Source organism: Buteo buteo, chromosome 6 (genome assembly GCF_964188355.1).
Source record: "Buteo buteo chromosome 6, bButBut1.hap1.1, whole genome shotgun sequence".
Classification (NCBI taxonomy): Eukaryota; Metazoa; Chordata; class Aves; order Accipitriformes; family Accipitridae; genus Buteo; species Buteo buteo.
This window is the reverse complement of record NC_134176.1, coordinates 40,399,335-40,426,239: the sequence shown is the minus strand read 5'-3', so window position 1 is coordinate 40,426,239 and position 26,905 is coordinate 40,399,335. Positions and strand designations below refer to the sequence as shown.

General features: G+C 41.5%; 1 protein-coding gene across 6 annotated transcripts in view; it reads left to right on the top strand.

Moving 5' to 3' along the window:
* The window catches only part of DPF3 (double PHD fingers 3), a 178,019-nt gene that overhangs the window by 77,813 nt on the left and 73,301 nt on the right, over positions 1-26,905 (top strand). For all 6 annotated transcript variants that reach the window (XR_012650780.1, XR_012650778.1, XR_012650779.1 and 3 more), the window contains exons 4-5: positions 22,591-22,718; positions 26,585-26,680. Coding sequence is in view for 3 of the 6 variants with exons in the window: in XM_075030568.1 (XP_074886669.1) it covers positions 22,591-22,718; positions 26,585-26,680 (224 nt within the window). In the remaining 3 variants the exon portion in view is untranslated. The remainder of the gene's footprint in view (positions 1-22,590; positions 22,719-26,584; positions 26,681-26,905) is intronic.

Below are 26,905 nucleotides of genomic sequence, written 5' to 3'. Positions count from 1 at the left end.
TCCACCTAGGGCTTGGACATCCTAGTCTTGGCTTAGAGCTGTTCTCAGCAGCTAGAGAGTCCTTGTGCTGAGTTAATATGCGAGTAGCTGATTTTTATATAGGAGGCTGTTGAGTTGGTTATATGTTATATAACATAGGTGAGCAATGCAATTCTACAATCATGGCTAAACCTTAGTTTTATTATGTTTTAATTTTGTTAACTGTGTAGAAGTATTTCTCATAAGACTGCCACTGTAACAAACACAGAAGGGGATCTTGGCTCCAAAAGTTGCCAATCGAGCAGTCGGTGGGATCAGCACCGGGGGTGTGAATACTTGCTTGGACTGCACCTGGGCTTCTGGAGTGGCTCATTATCGTGATAAGTTGTATCCAGAAGTTTAAGACTTCTACATAATCCAGGAGATACATAGACCTAGGATTTTTGTTTTGGTAAGTCATAGCTAGTCATCAGCCTGTCAGTAAGTAGAATCAAACTACTGTCTTGCTAGCAGTTCAAGGGTATAATAAATCGTTTAGTAATAATATAGTATTTATAGTTACAACCTACTTTTGCAGTGTTAGTACCTTGCAGGTTTAGGTAGTGCGTGACAAAACTCAGTGAGTGAGAGTTTCATATCTGGTAATGTCAAAACCTAATGAAGAAAATAATCATGCTCCAATGGTCTCCTGTTTTTTGTAATGTAATGTTTTTCTTGGGGTCAGTTGCTGCGTGCTTCTTAATAGAACATGGTGCTTTTATTGCCCTGACCTGTTGCTTTTATTTGGTTTCGGGTGGAAGTGTTTGGTTTTAAGAATAGTTACAGCCAAAGTTGTAAAGATCAGAACACTTGAATAGGTGTTGCTGATGCAGTCTTTAGATGTCTGTTTTCCTCTGCCACCGTACTCAGAGTTACGTGCATGGATTGCCCTAGTAAAGTTGTTTGATCAAGGGTCTAGCAATGTTCATGTTAATATTATTTCTAAGCATCCTCCAAGCCATCCAGTAGCCTATCCAATAGATATGTGGCAGAAATAAAGTATTGCCAAAACTTACTTATGATAACTGCTTCAGTGACAATACAGTGAATGTTATTACCAGACCTTTAGGAATTACTCTAAGTATTCCTGACATTTACTTTCACATGGGCTGGTCTTCCTCTTTCAGTGGTATATTCATATCATCAGAACCAAGCACTACGGTTCAAGTGCAGCCAAGTTTTTGTCCTTATAATGGCCAAGAGCTGTTACACAAGTCATTACAGTGTAGCAGTCAAGACTCCTATGAAGGGTGGTATAGATTTGAAACAAATCCCCAGTCATGGGCAATATATTGATCTGTTGCTAACAGTGTGATTTTCTAGGTACAGAGTGCTAAAGTTATTAGATGTTGATACTTTCATGATGTTCATGAAATTAGACTTCTGTTCAACCAACTATGAGCAAAACTGATTCTCTGCAGAACTAGGCAGTGGTATTTGCATGGCACTTCAGCACAGAGCAGTGGGAGGGCTGGAAGCAGCTCGTGCTTCCACACTCAGTCCTCAGCTGGCTGTTCTGCCCAGTAAAAGAGCAAGAGCAGGGCAGAGCTCCCATGCATGGGAGGTCTGTGAGTCTGGGAATGGGTGAGGGAGAGGATTGGGCTAGGCTGGGCTGGGTAGCCTGTTCTTCTAGAGGAATGGAAGAAGAAGGAAAATTTCCAACTCTTCTACCACCAACTTGAACTGCAGGTGCTGCGAAGGCAAGCTGTAGGATTCTGGCCCTCAGTAATGTCAGAGGAGCTGCAAAGATGAGGGTTAGAAATAGAAGAGAGATCCCTGATTACACCCAAGGCCCCTTGAAATCTTAATTGCTCCTTGTCCTACATACTTAGTAGTTTTGTGGTACTGGGTGGTATCATGATTCTGTGTTGGGTCAGGTATCAATATTGTGGAAGTGGTATTACATACAGTAAACCCTGCTGACAGTCAGGTATTACCCAAGCTTTGCAGCTATGCAGATGAGAACAGATAGGGTGCGTATGGCCAAAAACTCTGGTGGAATTTAAATTGGTAGCGTCCTACTTCAGTTTTACAAGATGGCTAAATATAGCTATGTACATACATGCACACAGAGCTTTTATTTCACATAAGTAAGTGTAAAGAATATGACTGGAAAGCTTTTGTCTCAATTCACTGCTGTCCTTTGGTTTTGGACTGAAAGCCAACAGTGAGGTCTCACAGTGGGCAGCCTTCCCACCCACTTGCAGGGTGTGGAGTAGAGTTGTGTGTGCTGCTACTGCGCTGAGAAAGAGCTGGTGTCCTGTGCTAGTGTGTGTCCTGTGCTAGTGCCTGTACTGTTACTTATCTCTGGGCAGGCTAGTGTTCAGCTGAACTACAGAAATGGTTTTTTTTTTTTACCAGCTGTTGAAGAGGTTAAAGTAAACAAAAGTATTTTTCATTTGCTATTATGAACCATGTTAGAATTGTTTGAGGCAAGTACTGACAACAGATTTTTAGGTGCCACTTAAACAATGCCTGGTGTGCTTTTAGTCTGGTATATGAGATACACCTATGTGAGTGTTCTTGTAGATGAATGAATGGAATCCTTACAGATAAGCCATTATCTCTTTTGACCATCTCAATTTATCTTGTGGAGACTGTGTCTGATTGTACAAGGTACTGTGTTTCTCCTGGGAAGTGATGAGCGCCCCCAACTTTTGTGGAAGATGCTCAGCATGTCTGTGGAGTCCATGCTCTTTAAGATGGGGCACTTCACCAAGATAAAGTTAAGAGGAAATTAAAAAGGAAAGGACAGAATTCATATTAGTGTCACTTGTATGATAGCATCTAGAGACTCAAGCAGCATGTTAGATCATCATCCCCGGGGGTCATTGTGAAGGCTTCTTGTACTCTCTGCTATAGTCATATACTATAGCAGATCTTACAGCCCAAATATACAAAATATAGTAAAGAAAGTACTTAGATTGCAAAATTGATAAATGAGAGACAAAGATAATAAACTACTTCTATGAAGGTTTAACCGGAGGGTTGTGGTAGAGCTGGAAATCGAACCCAAGAACAAAGTAAAAGCTCACTTCTCCCGAGTTCCATATTCTTTTTTCTTTCCCTGGTTGCTATGTCCAGTGTCACTCAAAGATATTAGAGCCTGAAAATAATTCAAAACACTAACTTCATGAGAATTTCCTTTTATCATTATTCTCAGGCCAATTAATATTGCCTAGTTTCACTTTCAATTTCAGCGATTTCTACACAATCACACTTTGGTTCTTGTTCAGTACTAGAAGACAGCAGTGTTGTTTTGCTATGAACACTCTAAGGAAAGGCATATCTTCTCTTAACAAAAAATTTTGCCACTATTTAACATATATGGAAACTTCTCTGTGATTAAAGGTTAGGTTCCTGTTATGTTATAAAACCTGCCTGTGGCTCCTCTTTAAGATCCATTAAGACTGTCTTAGGATCAAAACTGGCAGAATAATTCTGGTGCCAAATAAATGTACGTCTGTAAAATGCAGTTTAATTGGATACGATATTCCTAAAGGGGGCCATACTATCAATGTATCAAGTGTTCAGACTTCTGACAGGTTTCTGCAGATGTGAATTTACGGAAGATACTTTTGTGTAGAGCTTACTTTAGTTTTTTAATTGTTCATGGCTTTTATAAATATTTGCTGTCATGAAACTGAAATATGGGGCAGATATGACGTGACAGCCAGCAGACAGAAGCAACTTTTGTTCTCTGATGACTTGGTCTAGAGTCCTCATGTAAAATGGAGTTTAATAGCCTGTTATCAACTTCTGTGACTTTTGATGTCTGCCCTCCAAAATCTTGAAATTAAAATGCTTTTAAAAATCTGCTTTTTATTCAAGTACTTCTGCATTCTGAAGTACTTCGGCTTTTAAAATAACTCTCCTCATCTTTTATAATATATTCTTCAGTACTTTAAAATATCACTGATTTTAGGATTTTTTTTTTCCCTTTACTTCTTTTTTTCTTTTCACATGCCTGATTCCACCTGCCAGGTGTTTAGCTGCGGTAGGATTGGAAATGGGCTCTGCATATGTCTGCTTCTGTGCTCGGGCATCTGCACAAGCCGGAGGTGCTGCGAGGCCAGCAGAGGGAGCAGTGAATAGCGTGTTTTTTTTGCAAGGGCAGGGCCTGACTCTGGTTCACAGAAGCTGAAGTAAGTCAGGAGCTACCTCTGCAGAAATGAGTGGAGCTCTGTGGGTGCAAAAGTAAAGTAGGAGAGGGATTGAGCCTACTCCATGAGTCAACTTTTTAACAGATTTTCTTCTGTGGCAGGAATAGCCTGTTTTAAAATTATTATTTGTTAGAAACAGGATTTGATTTTGGTAGGTGGTGCAAAAGCAACAGTCCTGGCGTGTATTTACGTCAAGCGTTAGGCAAATACTAGGTCGAATGTCAAATAACTCAATGTCACAAAGTGTGGACAATGATGAGCTTCATATTGGAAGAAGCTGCATGACCCACGTCAAAGAATTTTACTGAGCGATTCTACATGGATCCTGTAGTTTCTGGTTGAGCTAGAGCAGATCTCATTTTCACCCATTCCCATCAATCTTTATTTTTGGCATCTCATGCAGAAGAAAACAAAAAAATGGTTAACTTTTTGTGACAGGGAGGGTGGGTAATTTTCAGTTCTCATTTGATGTGTTACAGTGCACATCTGCACGCTGGCCATGCTGAATCCTGAGGTTGGTCTGTCATGTACCTATATATGTCACATTTCTGTAGCACTTGGGAATAAAATGAAGCTTTATATTGTGAATCCAAATCTGGGAGCAGGGACGCTGGAAGGTGTTGATTTTTTGGTTTGGGTTTTTTGTTTTTTTTTTTTTAGGGCTAGATAGTCCGTTTCAATGTGTAAGAAAAAGGAAACATTCATTGTGGCTGTAGAAATCACTAAACACTCCAACTGGTGTTTTTTTCTATAATTTCTTTAGCAAATCGAGAACCTCTCATGTGAATGGGGGGAAAAATAATTTTTTACCAGCTCTAGCTTTTTTTTATACCAAAATACCGATTTCTGCTAGCCCTTCTCTTTTGGGCTTCTTATCCACTAAAGTACCTAAGTATTGGCCTAAATTTAAGTAGGTGTTTATTCATCAGCTAAGCCTGCAGCTTACAGATGAGTCCATCAATGCTACTGAATCAAAACAGTAGGCTCCAATTCTCCACTAATCTTGCCTTCAGATTGTTCACAGCAGGACATGGCACCACAGGCAAGAGCTGCTGCTCTACGGCACTTACACATCCAGCTATGGCTCGGGTTAGAAAAAGTGACTTTTCTGTCACCAAGAGAAAACTCATCAGTTTGGGACCTCCTTGTGAATCAGCTTCTTCCTTTTACACTTATATTTAACCAGGCTCTATTCCATCTCATCCACCACCTTTAAATTCTTCCTACAGTGGGAACATTTGCTGGTCCAAATCTCTGGCCAGATAAAGTTTCCTTTCCTTTTCATACATGGCACTAAGAATACCAGAGAACCTGTCCCTTTCTGCATGTATTCACTGACACTCAATCATGATGCAGAAGTCCTGCAGTGAAACATCTTTGTCCCATTGCCAGTCTGCAGTAGAGGTGCTGATCTCTGCATTTAATGTCCTGCCCCACTGGGCTGGATTTGGCTGGGATAGAGTTAATTTTCTTCATAGCAGCTAGTATGGGGCTATGTTTTGGATTTGTGCTGAAAACAGTGTTGATAATGCAGAGATGTTTTTGTTATTGCTGAGCAGTGCTTACACAGAGTCAAGGCCTTTTCTGCTTCTCGCAGAAGCGAGTAGGCTGGGGGTGCACAAGAAGCTGGGAGGGGACACAGCTGACCCCAAATGACCAAAGGGATATTCCGTACCATATGATGTCATGCTCAGTATATAAAGCTGGGGGAAGAAGAAGGAAGGGGGGGATGTTCGGAGTGATGGCGTTTGTCTTTCCAAGGAACCGTTCTGCGTGATGGAGCCCTGCTTTCCTGGAGATGGCTGAACACCTGCCTGCTGATGGGAAGTGGTGAAAGAATTCCTTGTTTTGTTTTGCTTGTGTGCATGGCTTTTGCTTTACTTATTAAACTGTCTTTATCTCAGCCCATGAGTTTTCTCACTTTTACTCTTCTGATTCTTTCCCCTGTCCCACTGTGAGGGAGGTGAGTGAGCGGCTGCGTGGTGCTTAGTTGCCGGCTGGGGTTAAACCACGACACCCACTGTCACTTGCATCACCTGTACCCCAAACAGGACTACGCAGCAGCAGGGACAATGGAATATCTCTTTTTTCTCTCACCTTCTCAGTGCATAAAATGGTTGATCTCATTTGTCTGTCTCAGAGAAGTGCCTAACAGATAGTTAATAGTTATTTCTGGAGAGTTTGGGAGGTGTAGGGGAGACCTTTTTATTTAAAGGAATGTAGGAATAAAGCGTGCCACTTGCCAAGCCTTCAAAGTGCCCGTATTAAATGTTTTGGCCATCAGCATGAAGCCTTGAAAAACTGGTATGAAAGTGTACCAGCTCTGGTGAAAAACCTGGGCTTATGTGTACCAGGACGGTGATGAAAAACAAGTAATCTGTTACACACCCATATATACAAATAAAGAGGCTTACCATAGGTGAATTGTTGAGCCAGTTTTCACAAGGCTGGCTCTGCAGTGTAAACATTAGAAAAATACCTTGAGTTTTGCACAGTGTAACTCTTCTTGCTTCATTTTGGCCACTGATGAGCTGGTCTTCTGCACGTCATGGCTGCCAGGGCGGTGATAACTTCTCCTTCAAATCATGCACTGTTCTTGCTGGGTATTGTTACGTGTGATAAGCTGCAAATTCTTAGACTAATTCAGCTCAGTAGGTTCAAGGATGTGAGTGAATATGTATTTTCCCCCAAATGGGATTTCATGATTTTGCAGGTATGGAAATAAAACACACTTATTTCTAGAAAAGCAAATAATATTCTATAAATAGTCCAGTCAAGAAAACAAAAACATTGTTTCTGCTGCTTAACTCCGCAGTCATGCTGCTAGAATTTACAGGATTAACTTTGTGTAAATAGTTTCTCTTTCATTTGTGGGATCTGGAACAGGTCACTACAAGTATTTTATATGCACAGTTTTACCAGGAGAACTGTGTTGGTTAGCTAAGATTGCTCATATGAATCACCTGGGATTACTCCTGGTTCTTATGTGGCTGAGCCAGTTTGCATAATTAGGAGAAAGCTGCATGAAGAAGCCACCAGGCTTTGGAACCTCTCCGGGTTTTGATCAAAAGCCCATTGAAGCCAGACCCCTCTGGCTCTAGTCATCAGGCTAAGGCAGAAGTAGCAACTGAACAAGATAAGGCAATTTTGGAAATGGTTAAATCTCTGTCTTTCTGAGTTCTCTAGGTCTTGTCCCGGAGAATGGGAATGTAGGCTGCATGTGCATTGACCCACAGACACAAGGATGTTGTAATTTCAGAAGCAATGCAGCCTTAGATGTGATTTTTCCACTGGCGTGTAGTCTCAGCTGTATTTAGTATATTTGTGAAAATAGAGTTATGATGACTTTGGAGCCAGCAGGTTTTGAAAAATGTTTTGGTCACTACAATAGGCCATTAAATTGAAGGAATGAGTTGTGCTGATGAACTCCCCGGAGCCTCTACAGTGTGACTGCAGGTCATCTCTTGGGGCTCGATCTGCAAGATGTGGGGAAAGCTTGGAGGGCTCAGGCAGCTGAGATGGCATTGGCTTGAAATACCTGGGCTGCTTGAGAGGGAGCTTACTTGTGGTGTCGCCACCCTTTCTGTGTTATCCAGCCCATTGTTTTGCTCTTTTGCTTTTCTTGGCTACTCTGTGTTTGACCTACATCTGGCTGCTAGGACGCGTCTTTGGGAAGAGCTTTTTCAGCATGTGCCTCTTAAGCTGCCAAGGCCTGACTGTGAATGCTGTGTCTCTAGGAGACATGTTATTCCTACTGGAGAGGTAAAATGCTGTGGGATTTATCCCCTTACTATGAAGTTAACATTGTTGTTTGTAAGTAAGCATCAGGATTACTTATTTCTGAAATAAACAGATTTAACCTTAAAAAGAGGGGAGTGCAGGTGAGCTGAGGATGGGATTCTCTTCTTCGGGAAAAGGTGGCTGTGAAAGAGTGTTTCGGCACTCCCTGAGTAGGCATGGGGGGCCTAGGAGTGGGTTGCCCAAGCAGTTCCCTCAAGGCTTGTCAGGAGGAAGGGGTGTGGGAATGCCTGGGGAAGCGCCAGGGGATGGTCCCTGGGGAAATGCTGGAACCCAGCAGATTCATTTCCCCCAAGGCGCAAATCATCAGCTCTCCAGCAAAGGGGAGGGGCGGCTGGGAAGCCGTCTGCCCTCTACAAGTCTTGCAGCTAGAGCTGAACCTGAACAGCTTTGCTGGCAAACCTCCTGGTACTTTTCTTAGCATAGCCAGTACCGATGCCTGAGAAAGAATAAACTGCATCGACAAAAGGATTTTTGTGAAGCACAAGAATAGTTTAGATGCAAGTACTGGACGCAAGATTCTAGGAAATGGGTATCTTTTATCTAAGTCACTGCATCTATTTTGTATGTTCATGTGAGTAATCCTGGGAGTTCTCTGGTAATCACGTGAAAAGGGTTTATAGGATCAAGCCCCCACGGCTTAGTCTTGTAAGATGCCAAGCTGTCTAACCCCAGACAAGGAAAGCACCTGAGCTTGGGCTTTAAGAACACGAGTGATCTTTTTGTAATTGATGGGACTTGTCACATGCTTAAAATTAAATCCACATGTAAAGTACCGAGTTCGACCAGACTTGCAGGTTTTGGCACTTGGCATCCTGCAAGATAGAGTCCAATAAAGTCACTGGGCTACTGGACCAACCATATAGTAGAACCTGTGCACTATTTTATAGAAGAAAATGTTAACAAAAAATAGCAAAGAGATTAGGGAATATCATTACATTCAAAATATGATTTTTAAAAAACTTTTATTCAATTTTATTGTTCTCCTGACACATAGCAAATGAAATTGTTTTGTAATATGAAATATTATAAAATTTATAGCAGATGATATTTTTCTGGTGCGTAATATAAAGGAATGAGCAATAAATGTTAATATAAAGTCCAGTTTGAAATCTTACAAGCAAGCTCTACAGATTTGCTGAGAGTAGAATGGAAAGTGTGATGACTTCCCCTCCCACATCCCTGCACCTCTGACCACCTTCCTTGGTGGAAGTCTTCAGTCTGTCATTCCCATTCTCTGGATTAAACATTTTACAGCCTCATAATCATCTTGTACCTGAGAGATATTAAATATGTTTTTACTAGATTGCAATTCATTTCAATATTCCCTGCATTTTACATTTGATTGCCTTAGAGTTTATTACATGTATTTTATGCATCAGGATTCTGACACTATTGGTGTTTGCCATGGCATCCATTCCCAAAAATGAACTCCTTGGGAGAAGGAGGGTCAATGCGATTTACGTTTGAAGGGGAATTAAGAATGGAATAGATGGATATGGTTTTTCTGTGCAATGTCTTCCAGACCAGAGATCTCACTTAGGATGCACTTGGAGCATGGTTCCCCTTAAACAAACAAGGTAATTTAGGGCCAGGACCTTAGCCGTTGTAGGTAGTTACAGTTCCATTAAAGAGTACAGTGAGCAGCAATTTCCATCAGCTAAAACTATGGTTCTTGATGAAGGAGGAAGGATGAAAACTTTACTCCTCTTGATGGAAATGATGCACTTCTGAATGCATGTGATTGCCCTTGGGAAGTATGGAGTTGATGTCTTAGGAACACACATGATCATGATTAATATCCTATGCATGTCCTACAGAGCTGTAGTGAAAATCCTTTTGTTGTTGGCCTAAAATAAACAGCATTGCATGATGGGAGTAAAAGACAAATTTTCAAAGCTGGCTCAGACAGTTAGAGTGCTAAAACTACATTTAAACACTTTAAGCAAGTGACTCATTTCTCTGTGTTTTTGAGAGATGGTGAATGCTTTTATCTTCTCATTATTTCCTTGGTGCAATGTCTGTGAATGACACAGTTACAGATATGTGCTACTGTGACAAAGTGAGGTTCATAGTTATAGGAATTTCTGGAGTGATTTTGTATTTGTAAATGATGCTATGGGTACATCTGCCATGTCATGCTCATTGCCTAAGTGAGGTAGCAGCACGGCAGGAGAACTGGAAACACAGAGGCTGTATCTGTGAGCAATGCTATAGACCAGGACAGTATCAGCAAACAAAGACACTATTAACTAAATAGAAAGGAGTCAGGATTAAGTGCTTTGTGCCTCTGAAGCTGCTATACCAGGGTTGGCACTATAAATATACTTCCAGTATGTACTTCCAGGGAGCTTTCTGTTAATATCTGAATGGGCAAAATAAAAAAATTAACCTCTCTCTGCTAAAGATGATGCCCCAAGTACGTCTGAACTCTCAGCAAGTGCTACAGATGGAACCAGAGTGCATCCAACTTTTTTGTTTTGCCTTTCAATCCTGAATCTTAATTAGTTCCCTACTGCTTTAGTACATGCACAACATTTTAATAGTCATAAGGACTTACTCCAATCCACGTTGCCATTTCCACAATTCACTCTTTCATACCAATAGCAATTCTCCCCCCCCCCGCCCCACATTTAGGAATAGCGTAAAGAAAACTAAATAGCCAGGCGTGTAGCTGTAGATTGATGAGGTTGTCACACCATTCTCTTCACCGTTTTCTTCCAACCTGCACTGTGCTCTAATAGATGGATGATTGCTGGGGGAGGGAGAGAGTTAGCAAATCCCACAGCCAGATGTTCAGGGATGGACAGAGCGACCTTCCCAAGGAACCCAGAGGAGTATAACTGTGTCCTTCTGAGGGAAAAGGACACTCAGGTGCCTCTGGCTGCCCGTGTTTATCTCTCTTTTCAAAAGGAGCACAAATGGGCTCAGCATGGCTGCAAGGATGGATGTTTCTCAGTGCATCGCGGGAAATGACCAGTCATCCGTCTCTTCACTGTGGAGTCTGCCTGCAGCCATCAATCTTGTAGCCCAGCACGGCAGCTCCTTTGGCTTAGTTTGGCTCAATGTTAGATGAACAAAGGGAAATGAAAGCTGAGCAGGGGGAAAGGAGGGAAGAGCAACTATTCTCTATTTCACTTTGTTTTCCCCTTGCATGGCTGTCTCTCCCTCTTCCCCATTATCTGTTTTCACTGTGTTTTGCAAGGTGCAGAAAGGGCCCAGAATGTGTATTTTCAGGATCTAGGAGTTTACAGTGTTTCTCTGTAGCAGAGAGGAGAAGGGAGAGAGATATTGAAAAGGCATAACTCAAGGCCCGGAGCTTCTATTTTTCAGACTTTTCTGTGGCAGTTTTCAGAACAAGCATGCCACAGTTTAGCTGCAGTAGGCAAGGAGAAGGAATGTAATAGCTTTCCTCCATCTTGCTTTTTTCTCCCTTGTGCTTCCTGATTCCTTCCTCAATGCCACTTTAGTGTTTTCAGGTGTGTACTCCATCTCTCCTTTCCTGTTCTATTCAAAAAGCAATCAACAGAGTCACATGAAGGGTCTTTCTGAAGAAAGGTATGTACTGATGTCCCAGAGCCATGATGGCAGCTCCTGTCAGCAATCGCAAGCTTGCTTGAGTCAAGCCTGCCTGATGCAACAGTGCTGGGGCTACGCAGGCTTTGCACAAGCTGCCTGAGCTCATCCAGCACCCATGGTTCCTACTGTGGAAATGGAGGTTATGCCAATATCTTCATTCCAGTTGATATGCAACCCATCAGAATAGAAAACATTCAGATGTGTCTGCTTGTACACTTATCATTGAATTAACTGATTTCAGCACTGAACTTAGATGAGCCAGTTTTTTGCCTAAAATACTCAGATTTGATGTACTTTGAGCCAGGCTGGAAGGAAAAGAGGTATGTGAATTCACTACCTACTGGACTCCCACAGCTAGGGTCTGCTTTTTTCCACGGTGAGCTGTAACATGGTTGCTTATTCCGTTTTCCCCTAAATTTTTTGCTTCTGGATATCATAGCAGAACATGTTTGGCTTATTTTGTAGAAGGCTTATTTAGAGATAGCATTTTTCCCTTAGCTCTGCCCCACTGTGGTGTTTGATTGATGTATTTAAAAAACGTGTGATTGCATTTACTTATTAATTTTCCTGGTTGACCTCAGTGATCTAAGCATCAGGTCTGAAAGAGCCAGGCTCCCCTGCAGAACTGTGGTAGGAGATTTCTCTCTCCCACTTTTTACTGTAGGCGAAGAACTGAGATCTCCCAGGCATACACAAAGCTTATTAGGAGATTCAAGGCCCAACTAAGCACTGAGATGGAGCAAGGGAGCTCTGTAAAATCAGATACTGGACATAGAGACATCTGAGGAATCTTTACCTGCTTTCAACCCAAACGTGCCATCTGGGGTGAATAGATTTATGCTAAGATGGGGAAAATTTATACCATCATGGGTTTAAAGAGCTGCTTTGCAGTTTGTGCTGAGTTTTGGGGTTTTTTTCTTTTCTTTTTACCATAAACCTAAAGCATAAACCCTCAAGGAAAACATTTGTTTAGTGAAAAGCAGTTTCTCCTCCCCCACACCTTGCGTGAGCAGGCTTTACAAGTGGGCACAAGACCTTTCTGAGTGGGGATATTCAGGGAATTCTTTCATACTTTCTTTACAAAATAGATAGCATCCTTTTCCAACCTGTGTGTTTAATTGTGCTCCTTTTAAATGAATGGTCATATTTTCTGCTGCTACCCATTTTGCCTCCCTGCAAATTTTGAAAAAGACAAATCTTGTTCATGTTGTCATGAGACAGCCTACCCCAGATGGCACATCTGTGTCTCGGGATGCCCTCTGGCTGGCCTGTTGGCAGGCATTCCCGTGGCTTTGAAGGTCACCTTGTTTACACCTTGCCTTTTCCCCCTCCCTATTCAGAGTCTTGCTGAGCCTGCAGGCTGGGCTTCACCATCTGCATTTTCTCTGGTACCATTAATCTTCCTGTTTACCATTCTGTTATTAATTCTAGAGTTCACCTTTTTGTCTAAACACTTTATAGGCCTCTTGGAATTTCTTGCCTTTTTGTGGCAAGAGATCTGAGCATCTCAGTAGATGATTTGCTTTGTTCTCTCCCATTTCTGAAAGGATACCTACTAGCGTCTCATGCCATTTTTCTATTACAAGCCTTCCTTCTTCTAATAACATTTTTTAATTATATAGCTTCATCTGTCAGATGCATCTTACCGTATGAGTAAATATTATCCTCATTCCTCGGAATTTGTGAATCGGCCACTGAAAGCTGGTATCTGTGGAAATAGTCTTGCTTTTTCAGTGTTTTTCTTGGCTGGAAAAAAAATGTGTTTAAACCTGGCTTTGTGAGAACCTGTAAGAACACCTTGCATTTTTGGTGCATTTTATTTGAGTGTCTGAATGCCTATGAATATTAAACAAGCCCTACCAAACCCCAGAGGATAGATGAAGACTATCTCCATGTGACAGATGATGGAAAAGCAGAGGGTACCTTTGTTAGAGTTTGGCCCAGGATCACATGGTGAGACAGCAGTGATGCCAAGGGCAGCGTCTGGGGTGATTGTTCCCTACCCCATCCTAAAATCATTGCCACTTTGCTCTGGCCTTTCTGTTCTTCAGTGGTTTATGCAGGTTTGGTATTTGCTGAGCCAGGGATGCTGAACCAGCTCTGCTTGGCCTGGCTGACTTCTTCAGACACTGCACCATGTGAATGTGGCGATCCTGCTTCCCTGGCCTGCCTGGGTTGCAGAGCACCGTCTTCCCGCAAACGGGAGCTTTGCAGGCAGAGATGCAGGATCAGGATGGGAACACTTGTAATCTGGTGCTAATAAGCCCTGCTGCACCCTTGTTGATGCCTTCAGAGCTGACTGGGTGTCTCTGCCTGCTCCCCAGCACGGTGGGTTTTAGAAGGGCCTCATTAATGGAGTTGCCGCATCATGTGGGCATGTGGAGCCAGCCAGAGCTGAGCGCTGCGCTCAAGCAAATAACCCCCACAGTCCGGAGCATGAGAAAGTGCAGAGCAGGCTCCCAAGAATCATTGCAGGACTCAGATTGGCTTTGGCAGGTTTATCAGCTCTGGCTTAGTGCCGGCTCTGCTAGGCCTGGACTGAATTAATTGGGATTCTTGTGCACTGCAGTTGAGAGATAACTGCATTACAGAGATTTATCTGTTACTAAAGGTATCCCCTCCACTGTCCTCAGCAAGGAAGAGGAGAAGCTATGCAGAATCTCGCAGAATTTGCAGCAAGGTTACAGCATGGCTGGTTTTATGCATGGTTTATGTATGAATTTGCATTCAGTACGAGTGGTTTTATTCAGTGCTGTCACATATGGAAATAGTACAGTTGATTGCAGTGGAGGTCTACTCCCTCTTACCGTTTGCAGAGTGTGCAGTGTGGGGCTGACTGGCCCAGCTGCATGGTGTGGGGGTGACTGGTGTTTGCTGATAGCTATCTGGTTACTGGACAATAATCAGATTCTGCTTCTTCCAATGGGTCAAAAGGCCCATCCATCTGTGTATCTATATGACCACTTGCAGTTAAGTAGGCCAAGTTATTCTCTTACTCCAAAAAGGCCAGAAGCCCTGTTAGGGTGATGCTAAGCCCAAAGGAATAGACTTTGTACTCAAGAATTTTCTCTGAATTGTAGCAGTTACCCAGCCTCTGTCCCTCGATATTGCCTACAGTGTTGCCTGATGCTGCAAAAGTCCTGGTGCAGTGTAAGCCTGTCTAGAACAAAAATGCAAGAGTGACCAGAACACCAATGAGTGCTAGAATAATGTTATTGAATGGAGATATTCCTTTATGATTTGAGCCCTGAGGGCAGTTACCTGATCCAGCATTTAGCCTGATGTTGTAATTTGGCAGTCTTTGAGAAGCAGGTACAGTATATTATATGTGACAATGATTTATATCTGTGCTGAGAAATAAATCTGTAAAGAACTTCCAAGAGACAACTGACAGGCAGGCTGTTTTTTTTTTTATTGAGAGATTTTATAGAGGCATTCTAGTCTGCCAAAGAAATACAGCTGCTTGTAAAGTCCACATTTTGATGATGGGTTAAACTAAACAATGCTTAACCTTGTGTTTGAGGGTCTCTGCTGTTTTCTGCAGCCTTATTTCTCCCTCCTGTTGTGTTGTATCTTCCTGGGACATATTTTAGCTAGGGGCTAATAGAAGCTTTCCATTGGATCCTGGTCTTAAAATTCAAAGTTGTCCTCTGATTTTTCTGCAGTTTACACCCAGGCTGAATAGTGAAAGTGTACAGTCCTCCCATATCATAGTTTCCTCTGTCTTCTTCCATCTCTTCACTTTCTCCCCCTGCTCCCTGCCAACCTGACCATGAGACTAGCAGCTTTGCAGGAAGAGGTGCTAGGGAAACATTGGGATTTTCCAGTCTCCCAGTGCTCCCTAGAGCAAAGCTCAGTAGTGCCTAAAATTTGCAACAAGTGTTTACTAAGATTCATTTCAGAGCTTTATAGGATCCCATGGCTCCAGCTTGAAGAGGAGTTTCCACTTAATGGCAGATAGTCCTCTGAACTATTCTTTCGGCACAAAATGGTTTGTTTCTGAGGAAACAGATACTCTTTTGCTTTCAAGTAGTCTTGCTTCTAAAACTCATTTATCATTCCCTTTGACTGGATTCTTGTTCTCACCATGGCCCTGTTTACCTTGAGAGTGCAATAATATACATGAGGTTTGAGGGTGGAATTGGTGGGGGAGACAAAGAGTTACTGGAGTAGCCTTACAATCTCCAGTACAGCAATGGCTTTATTGCATCTGGCTTGGATTAAAAATAAAGTGAATTTGATGTTTACTAGTCTCTAGGGGCGTTTGTTTGGCTTTATGGACTCAATGTGAGAGTCTGTGTTATCAGTAGTCTGGTCTCAAGGGAGGCCTGGGGCTGGGCTGGCAGGAGGTCCTGTGGACCAGAGTTGGAGAGGGTTGTAAGCGTAGAACTGGCCCTGAGAAGTTTGTTACAGACGGGTGCTGAATCGCAGTAGTGTTGGGAGAACAGGCTGGGGTAGCAGGCACTGTGGAAGGTCAGGATTAAAGCATAACAGCAATAATGTGAGCATCTGCCCCTGGGATAGCAGGAGATGGTGCGGTGAAAAAAGCGTTTTGAAGACCCAGATCTGCAGGAGGAGTGAAGATCTGTGCTGTGCTGTGCTGGCAGAGGCATGCTTACAAAAAAAGCTTGTAGAGCCCTGCCTTTAGTACACCTGGTTCTGGTCACTGCTGTGAATGCATCAATCCCAAGGACGCTAGCAAATCACTGTACTGGCCATCAACGTAACAAGCAAGCAAGCAAACAAGCTAAGGAGAGGCTGGTTGTACACACAGAGAAAAGCTACAAAATCCAGCTATTCACGTAAGGCATTGTCTCCTCTTTCTTTCTTAAGGGATTCCATCCCCCCCTGCCCCCACCCTTTGCACTCTAACGCTATATTTGTGCCTTGGAGATGTGGAGATGAGCGTATGATGGATGGATGGATGCTGCTTGTCTGGGTTTTTCACCACCATTTCCCCTGGGGCACTCTGTCTGCTGGCAGAGAGCACCATCCCAAAAGATGGTATCTTTTGCAAACTCGACAGCTAACAGACAGCTTCTCTCTCTGCATATTTCCCCAAAGAAGAGCAGGCTTAATCTGGTTTTTATATGGCATATTTCATTATAATCTTTTTGACTTCCCATGTTCCCAATACGCCATCATAAATAAAACGCTGGGGGTGGGAACAGCAGAGATGCTGAGGCTTCACACTCTTGTGACACTGATAGATTCTCATTTTAAACTGTCATGGGATTTAATTGCTTGCTGAGCCACTGCACTGCACTTTCAGACACATCCTGCCACATCCTCTTAATGAGCTTAGTGGCTGCATTCACTCAGCAGTAGTTCTGTTTGCTGTGAATTAGGTGGCTTTTTTAGACCACCTATATGATTTTAAAGAGGTAGTGGTTATTAAGGTAATATCCTCGGATTTATCCATCTTAAACAGCACTTCATGGACTCTTAATGTATAGTTTTCTCTGGCACTTTTTATGTTCCAAAAAACCAGCACCAAGAAACAAAAACGCAAGAATCTATGTGCAAAGTCAGTGTTTGTCTAAGAGGGTTTTTGGAAGCCGGATTGCTTTGGTTTGCATAGTAGCTGTCTCTGGCATGATAGATCATGCTGGAACTCACCCAATAAGTATCTCTGTTCCCAATTAGAACTGGAAATGGAGCTGCTTACGAGTGCACAGAGATGATGGCTTGGGTGGCAGCTGCTACTGTGGAGATGGAAATGATCCATTGTAAAACAAATACATTGCACTGTATAGAAAAAGGGATGGTTGTTTTTAATTTATGTTTCAGAGAGACACAGAAAAGTTGCTTAGCTCCCAATAGGTTGTAAACCAAACGTAGCATATTTAAGGACAAGAATTTGCAGCTGTTTTGGTGAATCAAAACTTGAAAAAGCCCACCATTTTGTAGGATTTGTGAAAATTAGCTTCTTTTGGAGGCAGCAGTTCAATAGAAAACAGATACAGGAATGATGCTGGCATGGGTGCTCATTCAGATTCTACCACCGCGGTCTAAGGACCTTGATAAATAGAGAGGTTGCTGCACTGAGCTGGTAAGCAGAAATAACCATGTTAATTTAATCATTATGAAACGGACTCTGCCAAGTTAAGAAACAAATTTTAATTATATGCACACACATATTTGAATTATAATATATGCACAATATTTAGATGTGACACCAATAATACCATGGTTTATTAAAACAGGAAGAATTCTTAAATAACATTTTATTTTTCATTGATGATTTTTGTTGATTTGACACTTCTATTTTGTATGGTTCTGACTATTTCCTGTATCTCCTACACTAACCAGGTGCTATTGCATTTGCAATACTAATCAAAAGGAAATTTATCTACAAACCTTCTTAAAGTTTTTATATAAAAGAGTAAGCTTTTAGTTACAGTGCTTTTACTAGTAGTTATTACTTGTAATAAAGATTATGTTCTCTGAAATTGCAATGTCTGAGGAAGAACTTGTGATACAAACTAGGAGTTACAATAGAAAGAATTTACAACAATTAGTGGGTAGTGAATGTTATTACCTATATTTAAAAAGGATTTGGATGTGATTCAAGGATTTAAAGACCCATAAATTCTACATGAACATTTGAGAAATTGATTGAAATAGTAATTAGGTATAAGCAGTAAAGCACCTGGGAAATGATGATATAGGAGGTTCTGACTACTTTTTTTCTTCCTACCAAGGAAAAGCATGTCTTACTACTTTCTTAAAATTCGTTACATGATATGTAAAGGACTAATAGGTAAGGGGGTTGACAATTTACTTAGACTTTCTGAAGACCTTTGGTATGTAATAGGCCTCCAAAGAGGATCAAAGCATTGTCTTGGATAAAAACTTTTAGCATAAAAGATGAAACAAAGAACACAATGAAACAAAGAACTTTCATTATAAAAAAAGGCTAACAGCTGGTGCATCAAGGTTTGGTGTTTGGTCCAGTGTTGTGTAATGTAGTAATGAACAAACTGGGGAGAAGGAATATTTTGTAAACTACAAAGATTTGTACATAGTACAGAGTTATTTAGAGCCATTGTGGCCAGGGAGGTCTGCGTGGGCCTCCTTGGTGAGATCTGAATGTGCTTGGTGAATGGGCGGTGGGAGGGACATTTTAATTTCTCACCTGTGCGTGGAAAGTATTACTTATGGGAAGTTCTTGTTCCTCTTACAAGGTTCCTAATTCTGCTTAGCTTGGACATTGCAGGACACTGCCTGAAGGGTTATATAAAGAATATCGTAATGCATTTGTTTAAATGGGGGATGTGGCTTCATCTGAAAATATCAGGTGCAGTATTGGTGCGTCTTGGGTAGACTATTGAAAAATAAGAGGAAGTCAGAGAGCTCTGACAGGATAAAGCCATATGGAAAACTTCCCACAGCAGAGTAATAGGAAAGATTGTGACTGTTTATCTTCAAAAGGAGAGGAATAAAAAGAAATGACAGAAAAAGTTTGGTCAGGAACTTCTATCTTCCCTGTCTCATAGCAAGAACAAGAGGGCAAGCAATAAAGTGAAACACTCCCTTCAAACCATAGTTTAACTGTTGAACTCACTCAGGTGGGAAAACATTGAGGGCAAAAGTATATAAAAATTCAGAAAGGGCTGGGCTATTCTGTGCATTTCCAGAAGACCCAGGATTTAGGATAACTGCAAGTGATACTGCATTTATCCCTCAGGACTGACCTGTTAGAGATCAGGATGAAATGTAGTATTAGGGTAGATTATTTTCTTTGCATTTCTCTCCTGACAGACACTCATACCTGCTTCTGCAGCATCTGATGTGACTGCATAGTACAGCACAACAAATATAAAAGCAAAGAGAGGCAAGTGTGGGGTCATGGCTTAATTTCTCAAGCCTAGAAGACTCTCTCTGGCCTTGTTTGAAGCTTCTGACGTTGGCCAGTGCCTTCATAAGCAGGACAGTGGGTGGAACGGACTCCTATTTGCTTCCATACAGCAGTTCCCATGGTCTGGGGGAAGCCTTGATCTTTCACAACAAAAATACATTTCAGGCATTGAGTTGGCTTCTCAGTTTTCTGTAGGGTACAAGCATAAGACGAAAATATACTTTTCTAGCTTTTGTGGGAAAATCCTGGAGAGTTAAATAGGGAAGACTAAATTAGGGATTTAGTGAAATGAATTTAATGATCCCTAGTAGTGTTTAACTATTTCTCTAGGTTAACTGAGCCATCGTTTAGATTTTTGGAGACTTTTATCTCTGAGGATTCAGAAAGTGGTTTGGAAACATAATTTCCTGTCTTCATTACTGTATCCTTTACAGACTAGCCATCTTCCAGGAAGGACTGAATTCATTACAAAGATTGAATTCATTACTAAGAGGTTGGTTTTGGACCTTCGTAGGTTTTTATACCATAAACTTTACATTCCAGTTAAGATAGTGTCTGCCATTTCCCACTTTCTAGAGCTACTTAGGGATGAAAGTGGACTCGTAGAAGCAACCAGTGGAGAAGAAAATGAAGGAGTTGAATAGCAGCAAGTTTAGTGGGCGGATGGGAGGCAGCTGCCCTGAGTTTCTTTTAGCTGGATTTCCTGCTCCCTAACTTAACTTCTTGGTGACTCAATCTCCCCATCAGTAAACTGGGAATAAAAGTATTACCTCACACTGACTTGTCAGTGGGATGTTAAATTTAATAATTAAAAAGTGCTCTGAGAGTTTTGGATGAAAAGTCTCCTGGAGTGTTGCGGGTGGGAAGTAGCAGTACCACAAAACCCAAACATGCCTATTAAAGACAGCTGCCATTTTTTGACCTTAAAGCCTACCTTTCCCTCTTACTTAATGTTCAATATCTCTGGAACAAACAGGAAGTAGTTTTATTTTCATATATGTTTTACTTATCCCTCATCCTTTCCTTGCTCGTTCCCTTTTTCAAATGCATTTGTTTGCTGAGTGTATCGGTATCCAGAGACAGGCATAGCTTGTCACAGTGAAGACATGTTTGTTTCTGATGCCCTTGAGCTTGCTTGAAGCTTCTTCTCTTGCTGAATGTATGATGACCCCTTGGGTTTTGCAGTCCCACAAGGTTCTAAATGCAAAGCAAATGCCCTTTTGCACCTAAGCACAGGACTTTGAAACCAAGCCAAGCCGACAGCCAGAGATGATTATGGAGGTTCCTTAGTGACTTTAGATTCAAGTGTTGGGATTTGCACATAAATCAAGTCAAAAATCCCTTCTTTCTATTGAAATGTCTGGATTTAGCATCCAGAGGGAGGTACTAGGAGTTCATACAGGGAAATTCAATCTGTATGATTCTCTGTTGACTTCTCTGTCTTTTTTATAGCTCAAGTAAGGGAGAAGTTGGAGAAGGTGGCATAATGGGGTGTGTGTGCAGAGCTTAATAATGAAAACAGAGGCCTGACTGAATAGACCTCCTTGTGATGAGAAGGGGGATCAATTCACTGTTGACCCCAACCCATTGTGTGGTTTGTCCTGGGAGTTCCCTTTGAAAATCCCAGTGGTTTGGTTTTTCTGCATGGTTTGTACTCAGCCTTTCCCTCTATGAATAGAATAGCTTTTGCTGGAATTTTTGCTGGATTTTCTGTGGTTATTGGCTGAGCAATGCTCTCTCACTTCAGAAGACTTGAGCAAGCATGTTGTGGAAGCACTGATCAGGGACCCTGAATCATTTGCTGGCTTAGAGTTTTTCATATATAGAACAAACATATTCCTGAGATGCAATTGCCCCCAAGAAACAGATTATACTTTACTGTCCCAGGTGGAAGTGTTCATTCATTTTTTGGATTGCAGGAGTGATTTGGGGCTTTATAAACACATGAATTTCTGCTGTGCAGAGTTTGCAACTCATGGTGATAGAAAGACAGGGAGCTTCAGGCAAACTGTGGAACACAACACAGTCCTAAAAGATAAGAAGTGGACAGACCTATGAAATAAGGAGACCAGATGCTGATTTGTGAGCATCGGTCCTGTACATTATTACTTTATAAATCTGTTGGCCTAGAGGAAGGAATTAATTTTAGAAGGCAGGGAGTACTTGAGAAATCCACGTCTGGCATTGTCAGGTAAAAGAGATGTTCAGAATGTCTCCCTGCCATAGGGTTGCTCTGAAAACTCCTACACGATTGGGGTAGAGGCCAGGATCTACAAGGAAAACTGAATTCTTCCCTAGGTGTATTTTAACATCTTGCTAAAGTTAACATGCTGTATTTGCCTGCCTGCTGCACAGCCTCATAATCTGGTGGCAGCATTCAGAAGGGGAATAAGTCTCTGTTCCTTCACTTGTGCGGCAGGTTGCATCAAGCTTCCTCATAAACCTGCCCTGTCTCCTGGAGTCCCATGCCCCTGGGCCAGCCTTTGGCTCTCCCTGCACTGGCTGGGGGTCGTCCTGTTCTATGGGCTAGTTTCTGCACTCACAGCTGTGCTGACTTGTGTTTCTTCATTGGTGTGGGCCCATTTACAACAAACTGAAGATTTTATCTAGTCAATATTAAATGAAAATTCAAGACACATCCCTTTATTTTTTCAGTTTAAGTTCACAGCATTGGCCCGACACACTAGCTTTCCGCTTCTCCACGTGTAGAACATGCCCTGGTGTAGGAGAATGCTGCTTGAAGCTGTGCTATATAGACTGTGCCAGATGCTAAATTGCATTAAAATACTTTTCTACTTCAGGAGATCAGATCTTCATATTTGATATTTCAGTATCTTAGAAAGCCCTGGGTTTGTTCTTTATTTGAAGCATAGGGAATTTACATAAAGGAAAAGGATTTTTTTTCTCCATTTATTTCCTCCTGATAGAACATGTCCAGCCTTTTTTTTCCTGTAAGCAAACACAGCAACTGAAAAGATACCAGGTTTTCAGTAAGACAGACATGAATCCTATATGGGGATCCTTAGTGGTTAAAAGAAGAACTTGAAGAACTCTCTTTCAGGATAGAAATAAGCTTGAAAGTCTGTCAGTCTTCTGCTTGCCATCTCTGTCCTTCTGCTTGTTAGCTGTCTGAGGGAGACACATACAGTCAATGTGGTTTTTTTTTTTCAGAAGTTGATCTGCCTCTGAAAAAAGATGGATTCACATCAGAAAGTACAACTCTGGAAGCCTTGCTGCGTGGAGAGGGAATAGAGAAAAAAACGGACACTAAAGAGGAAGACACTATACAAGAAATCCAGGTAAAGGAGAGCCCCATGCCCTGACAGCAGGGCTGGATCTTACCATTTGTCTTTAAGCCTAGCAGATTTTGTCCTGTGGCAGAACAGTGCATCTGTTGATAGTTGTGTCATTCTACTGTCAAAATGTTATCAAACCATTGTGCTACACTGTGATGCTCAAAATGAACTTGGGATCTCGCACGCTTCTCCTGTCACAAGAATCTCAGTTGTTTGGCTGTGTTCTGCACAGCTTCTGTGTTGGAATTTGTTTTGCAGCACTATGAGATGATTACATATAAAACTGACAAGCAGAGATGGGTCCCAACCATAAACTGAATTTTAGTGCCTCGTATTTAAAGTGAATTTGGACATGGGTTTGAATTTGGAATCACAGCTGCGGACTGTAGACAAAAACGTGTCATTGCCTTGCCTGTTTTTTTTTATACTGAGAAGCCTTCAGGAACTATACAAGCAAAATAAATAATTAAAAATATTCTAACTTTAATTATCTGTTATTATTAGTGATCCAGGTATGAGAAATATTGCCTTTTCACATGCATTATAGTTTGAAAGTTAGAAACACATTTGTGGGTCTGTCATAGAAGGAATTCAGCTAATATAAAATGTTCTTATATAAGTGCTTGTCACTTTATAAAGACATCTTAAATGGCTAGGAAAGCAGGCCTCTCCCTGGGGAGCAGCAGCACATCTTTGGTGATGCTAAAACACCATTGTGCTGTGAGTCTATTAGTGATTTTTAGGTGAGAGCCATTGGCAATGTGTCAAACTTGTTAATTTTGGCTGAGATACAACGTGTTGCGTCTATACCTAAAACTAGTGAAAAATTAAGTGGGCAGCCCCATGCCAAATGAAACAGAAGAGCACGGGCATGAAATCTATTTTACTTGCAGCTCGGTCCTACTGGTCTATTTGCTAGAAATTTCACACATGTAAGGTCAGCAAAATTAGGTCTCCCATTCCCAGTTACACAGGTAAAGGAGCACCATCAAAGAGGAAGCATCCCATGCTCATGGAGTGGGGAAAAGCTTGGCATGAGGCCCACTCTGTGTTTCCTCCTTCAGTAGTGTATCTGGGTCTATTAAGCCGAGAGCCCTAAAGCTCTGTTTATACCTGCTTCCAAGGTCACAAGAAGTCATGGTGCAGCATGCTTATGAGATCAACAAGTGCCTTTGGATGTTGCTGTGTGATCTGAGCTCTGAATTATCCTCAGCAGCAGTCCAAGGAAGGAGACTTTAGAGACAGTGGAACTGACCCAAGTCGGCATTGCAGAGCAGGGAGGGGATGCAAAAATATACAAAAAAGTTTGAGCTAAACGGCTGTAGCTGTGACCTGTCACCTGGATGCTAGTTTCATCAGAACAGATGCAAAAGGCATGTCTTGCTATTGTTTCTCCTGCAAGCATAGTTTATCTGGATTCAGTCTATACACCAACAATTGCCAAAGCCTTTACTAGTAGCCAGCTTTCAGCATGTACTTTGGCACCTGGCAGCTAGGCTGTACCAGATCAAAATCATGACTAGTGCCTTTCATCCGTATGACAAATAAGCGAATGCAAATCTCTCTTTTGTTCCTTTGCATGCTCTTCTGTGCTGTAACTTGAAAGGGCCCAGCCTCAGTGGTGGTGAGAGTGAGCAGGTGGGATAGACATAGCTGTGATTCCCACCTCAGCTCCAGCCACTTACTGCTCTCTCAAACTCGTAGTATCTCTCAGGAGAAGAAGACTTGGTGCTTAGCTGCGCTGAAGTATATTGGGCTGGGGAGCTGTTTCAGGAAGACAGAATAGGAAAAGAAAAGTTATGTTGCTAAAAAGGGTAAGGGTTCCCCCTGCTAAACAGTTGCAGTCATTGGCACCTGCTGTACAGTTGATATTTAACAGGGTTGAGGATTTTGCCCTACAGTAAATTGGTATTGAATGTGTGTCTCCATCGTTTGCTGGAGAAGGCTTAGAATAGCCTTTTGACCATGCATCAGAAAGGCTATGCCCCTTCTGTCAAGGATTAAAGTCATTACCCTGGCAGTGTCACCAAATTCACACTTGGTTACTTATTATATCTTTCCTAAATTGATGCTGCAATTTTAAACAAAGAAAGTGGTTTGTAATATTTCTCTTAACTGCTCTTGTGTAGTATTATTGTTGTAAACTAGCTCCTTCCCCTGCCACATATGATATGGTTGCAGCCTTCACTTTTTTTGGAGATACTTTAAGGTATGAAGCAATTCGAAAATCTAAACTTGTATCAGTAAGTTTGCTTATTTTCCTACATACCACTAGTCTCCTCATGTATAACATTTTCCAACTGCTTCAGTTTCCTAAGATGAAGTCAATTAATATATGCAACTGCATGAATTTTGAAGAAACATTTTATGTATGCAGAACTGGAGCTTGCTTAACTTTTACACCTTCTAGTATTTAGTACTCTAGTATTACGTGAAATTGTATTTCCTGATGGTCTGACCTCATTAATAGCCTCCTGAGATTTAAAAATAAAAGGAGCAAAAACCAAATGAAGACTTGATCCTCTACCATGTTCTAAAAGTTGTTTGTACTTTTTAAAAGGGACACTGTCCAATATTGGTCTTAAAAATTTAGCTGATAAAATAAGAATAAACTTGTATAGTTGGTCTTCCAAATACAGGCTTTTTTAAAAGTGTAATTTATGTTGTATTCTTTCCCACAAATTCAGAATTTGGTGCTTGAGGTATGTAGGAAGGAGAGAAAGCAACTCTGATATGCTTCTGTTCTCCCTCTGCTGGCTCTCAAATAGCTGTTAGGTAGAAATTATAGGGAAGGGACAAATACAGTAAGACTGAAAAACCTCCCCATCAGTTTAATGCCACTGATCTGAATCTGCATCATGGCTGCATGTTGTAATTCAAATGAATGGTGGCATGGCAAAGATAAGTTAGTGATTCCAGATTAGTCCCTTATGAAATGGTGCCGCACCATGAATGGTAGGAGTGGCTGGGGCCCATTTCTCTATTTCTAGCAGACATGCCAAGGGTTGAAGGGATTTCAATGGGACTTCTTTCCACATTAGTGCTGTGATGGTTTGTCTTGCCTTTGTCCGTGCAAGTCTGACTTGTGCATGTTTTCAGGGCAGCAGCCTGTGTTTGATTCTATAGAGGTTACATTTCAAAAGATCAAGATAAAAGGATTGGGCATCTCACAGTTAGTGTGAGATGATGAATTACTGTTCCTATTAAATAATTAATTGAAGGAACTATTGCTATTGTTCCTATTAACTTCAATGGGACCTGTACTTCCCCAGTATTCTCATGCAGCAAGACCTCTGCTTCCAGATCACAGAGTTGTACCTGTGGTGTAAGCCCTGAAAGATGTTACTTTCTAGATCCACTAAACATGCTGGAATATATGGAGGAATTTTCTCTATTTTTGCTAAACAAAGAAAATTGTGAGCTGCCAAAGAGAAAAACACTGATTTCTGTCTTCTTAAAGTGCATTCTCAACATTAGAGGAAAACAAAACAATTTAAGGTGCAAGAAACCAAAATAAAAAAATCTTGCAAACAAATTCCCAGACAGGGCCTGCAGTTATGCATACTAATACTTGTGTTGTCTTGGGGTATCGGTGCTCAGTGATGCCACTATTATTTCTTAGGAACCTTTTTTTTGTAGTTGACTGATATCAGGGATATTTTTTAATAAGAACTCCCTGGAGAACTGAGGGTGGAAGGGAAAGCAAATTTTGCTTTAGTGGAAAGAAGTAGGGGTTCTGGGATCTGATTTGGCATTATATCATTAATCAACTGTAATTTAATAACCTGCAGTCTCTGTGGTAAAGAGCAGCAGTTGGTTGTATGTGTCATCTTTTCTTCTAACCATTCCTGTTTATTTCTCAACCACAGAGGGTTTTAGAAAATGATGAAAATGCAGATGAAGCAAATGAGGAAGAGGATCTGGAAGAAGATATTCCAAAACGAAAGAACAGGCCTAGAGGACGGGTAGGTGGAGAGTTTACTGGAATGGGAAGGAAGGAAGCAAACCTCTGCTTTCTAGTGTATATTTGTCACGTGTATGGTGTATGCAAAGTGTATATCTATGGATATATGATAGTGATAACACTATAGGTAATTTTCAGTCATACGGTCAAAGATTTTTAATATTTTTTCAGTTTATTTTTGTGAATTACCAAGAAAAAAGACTATTTTGAGAGTAAAAAGTTGGCG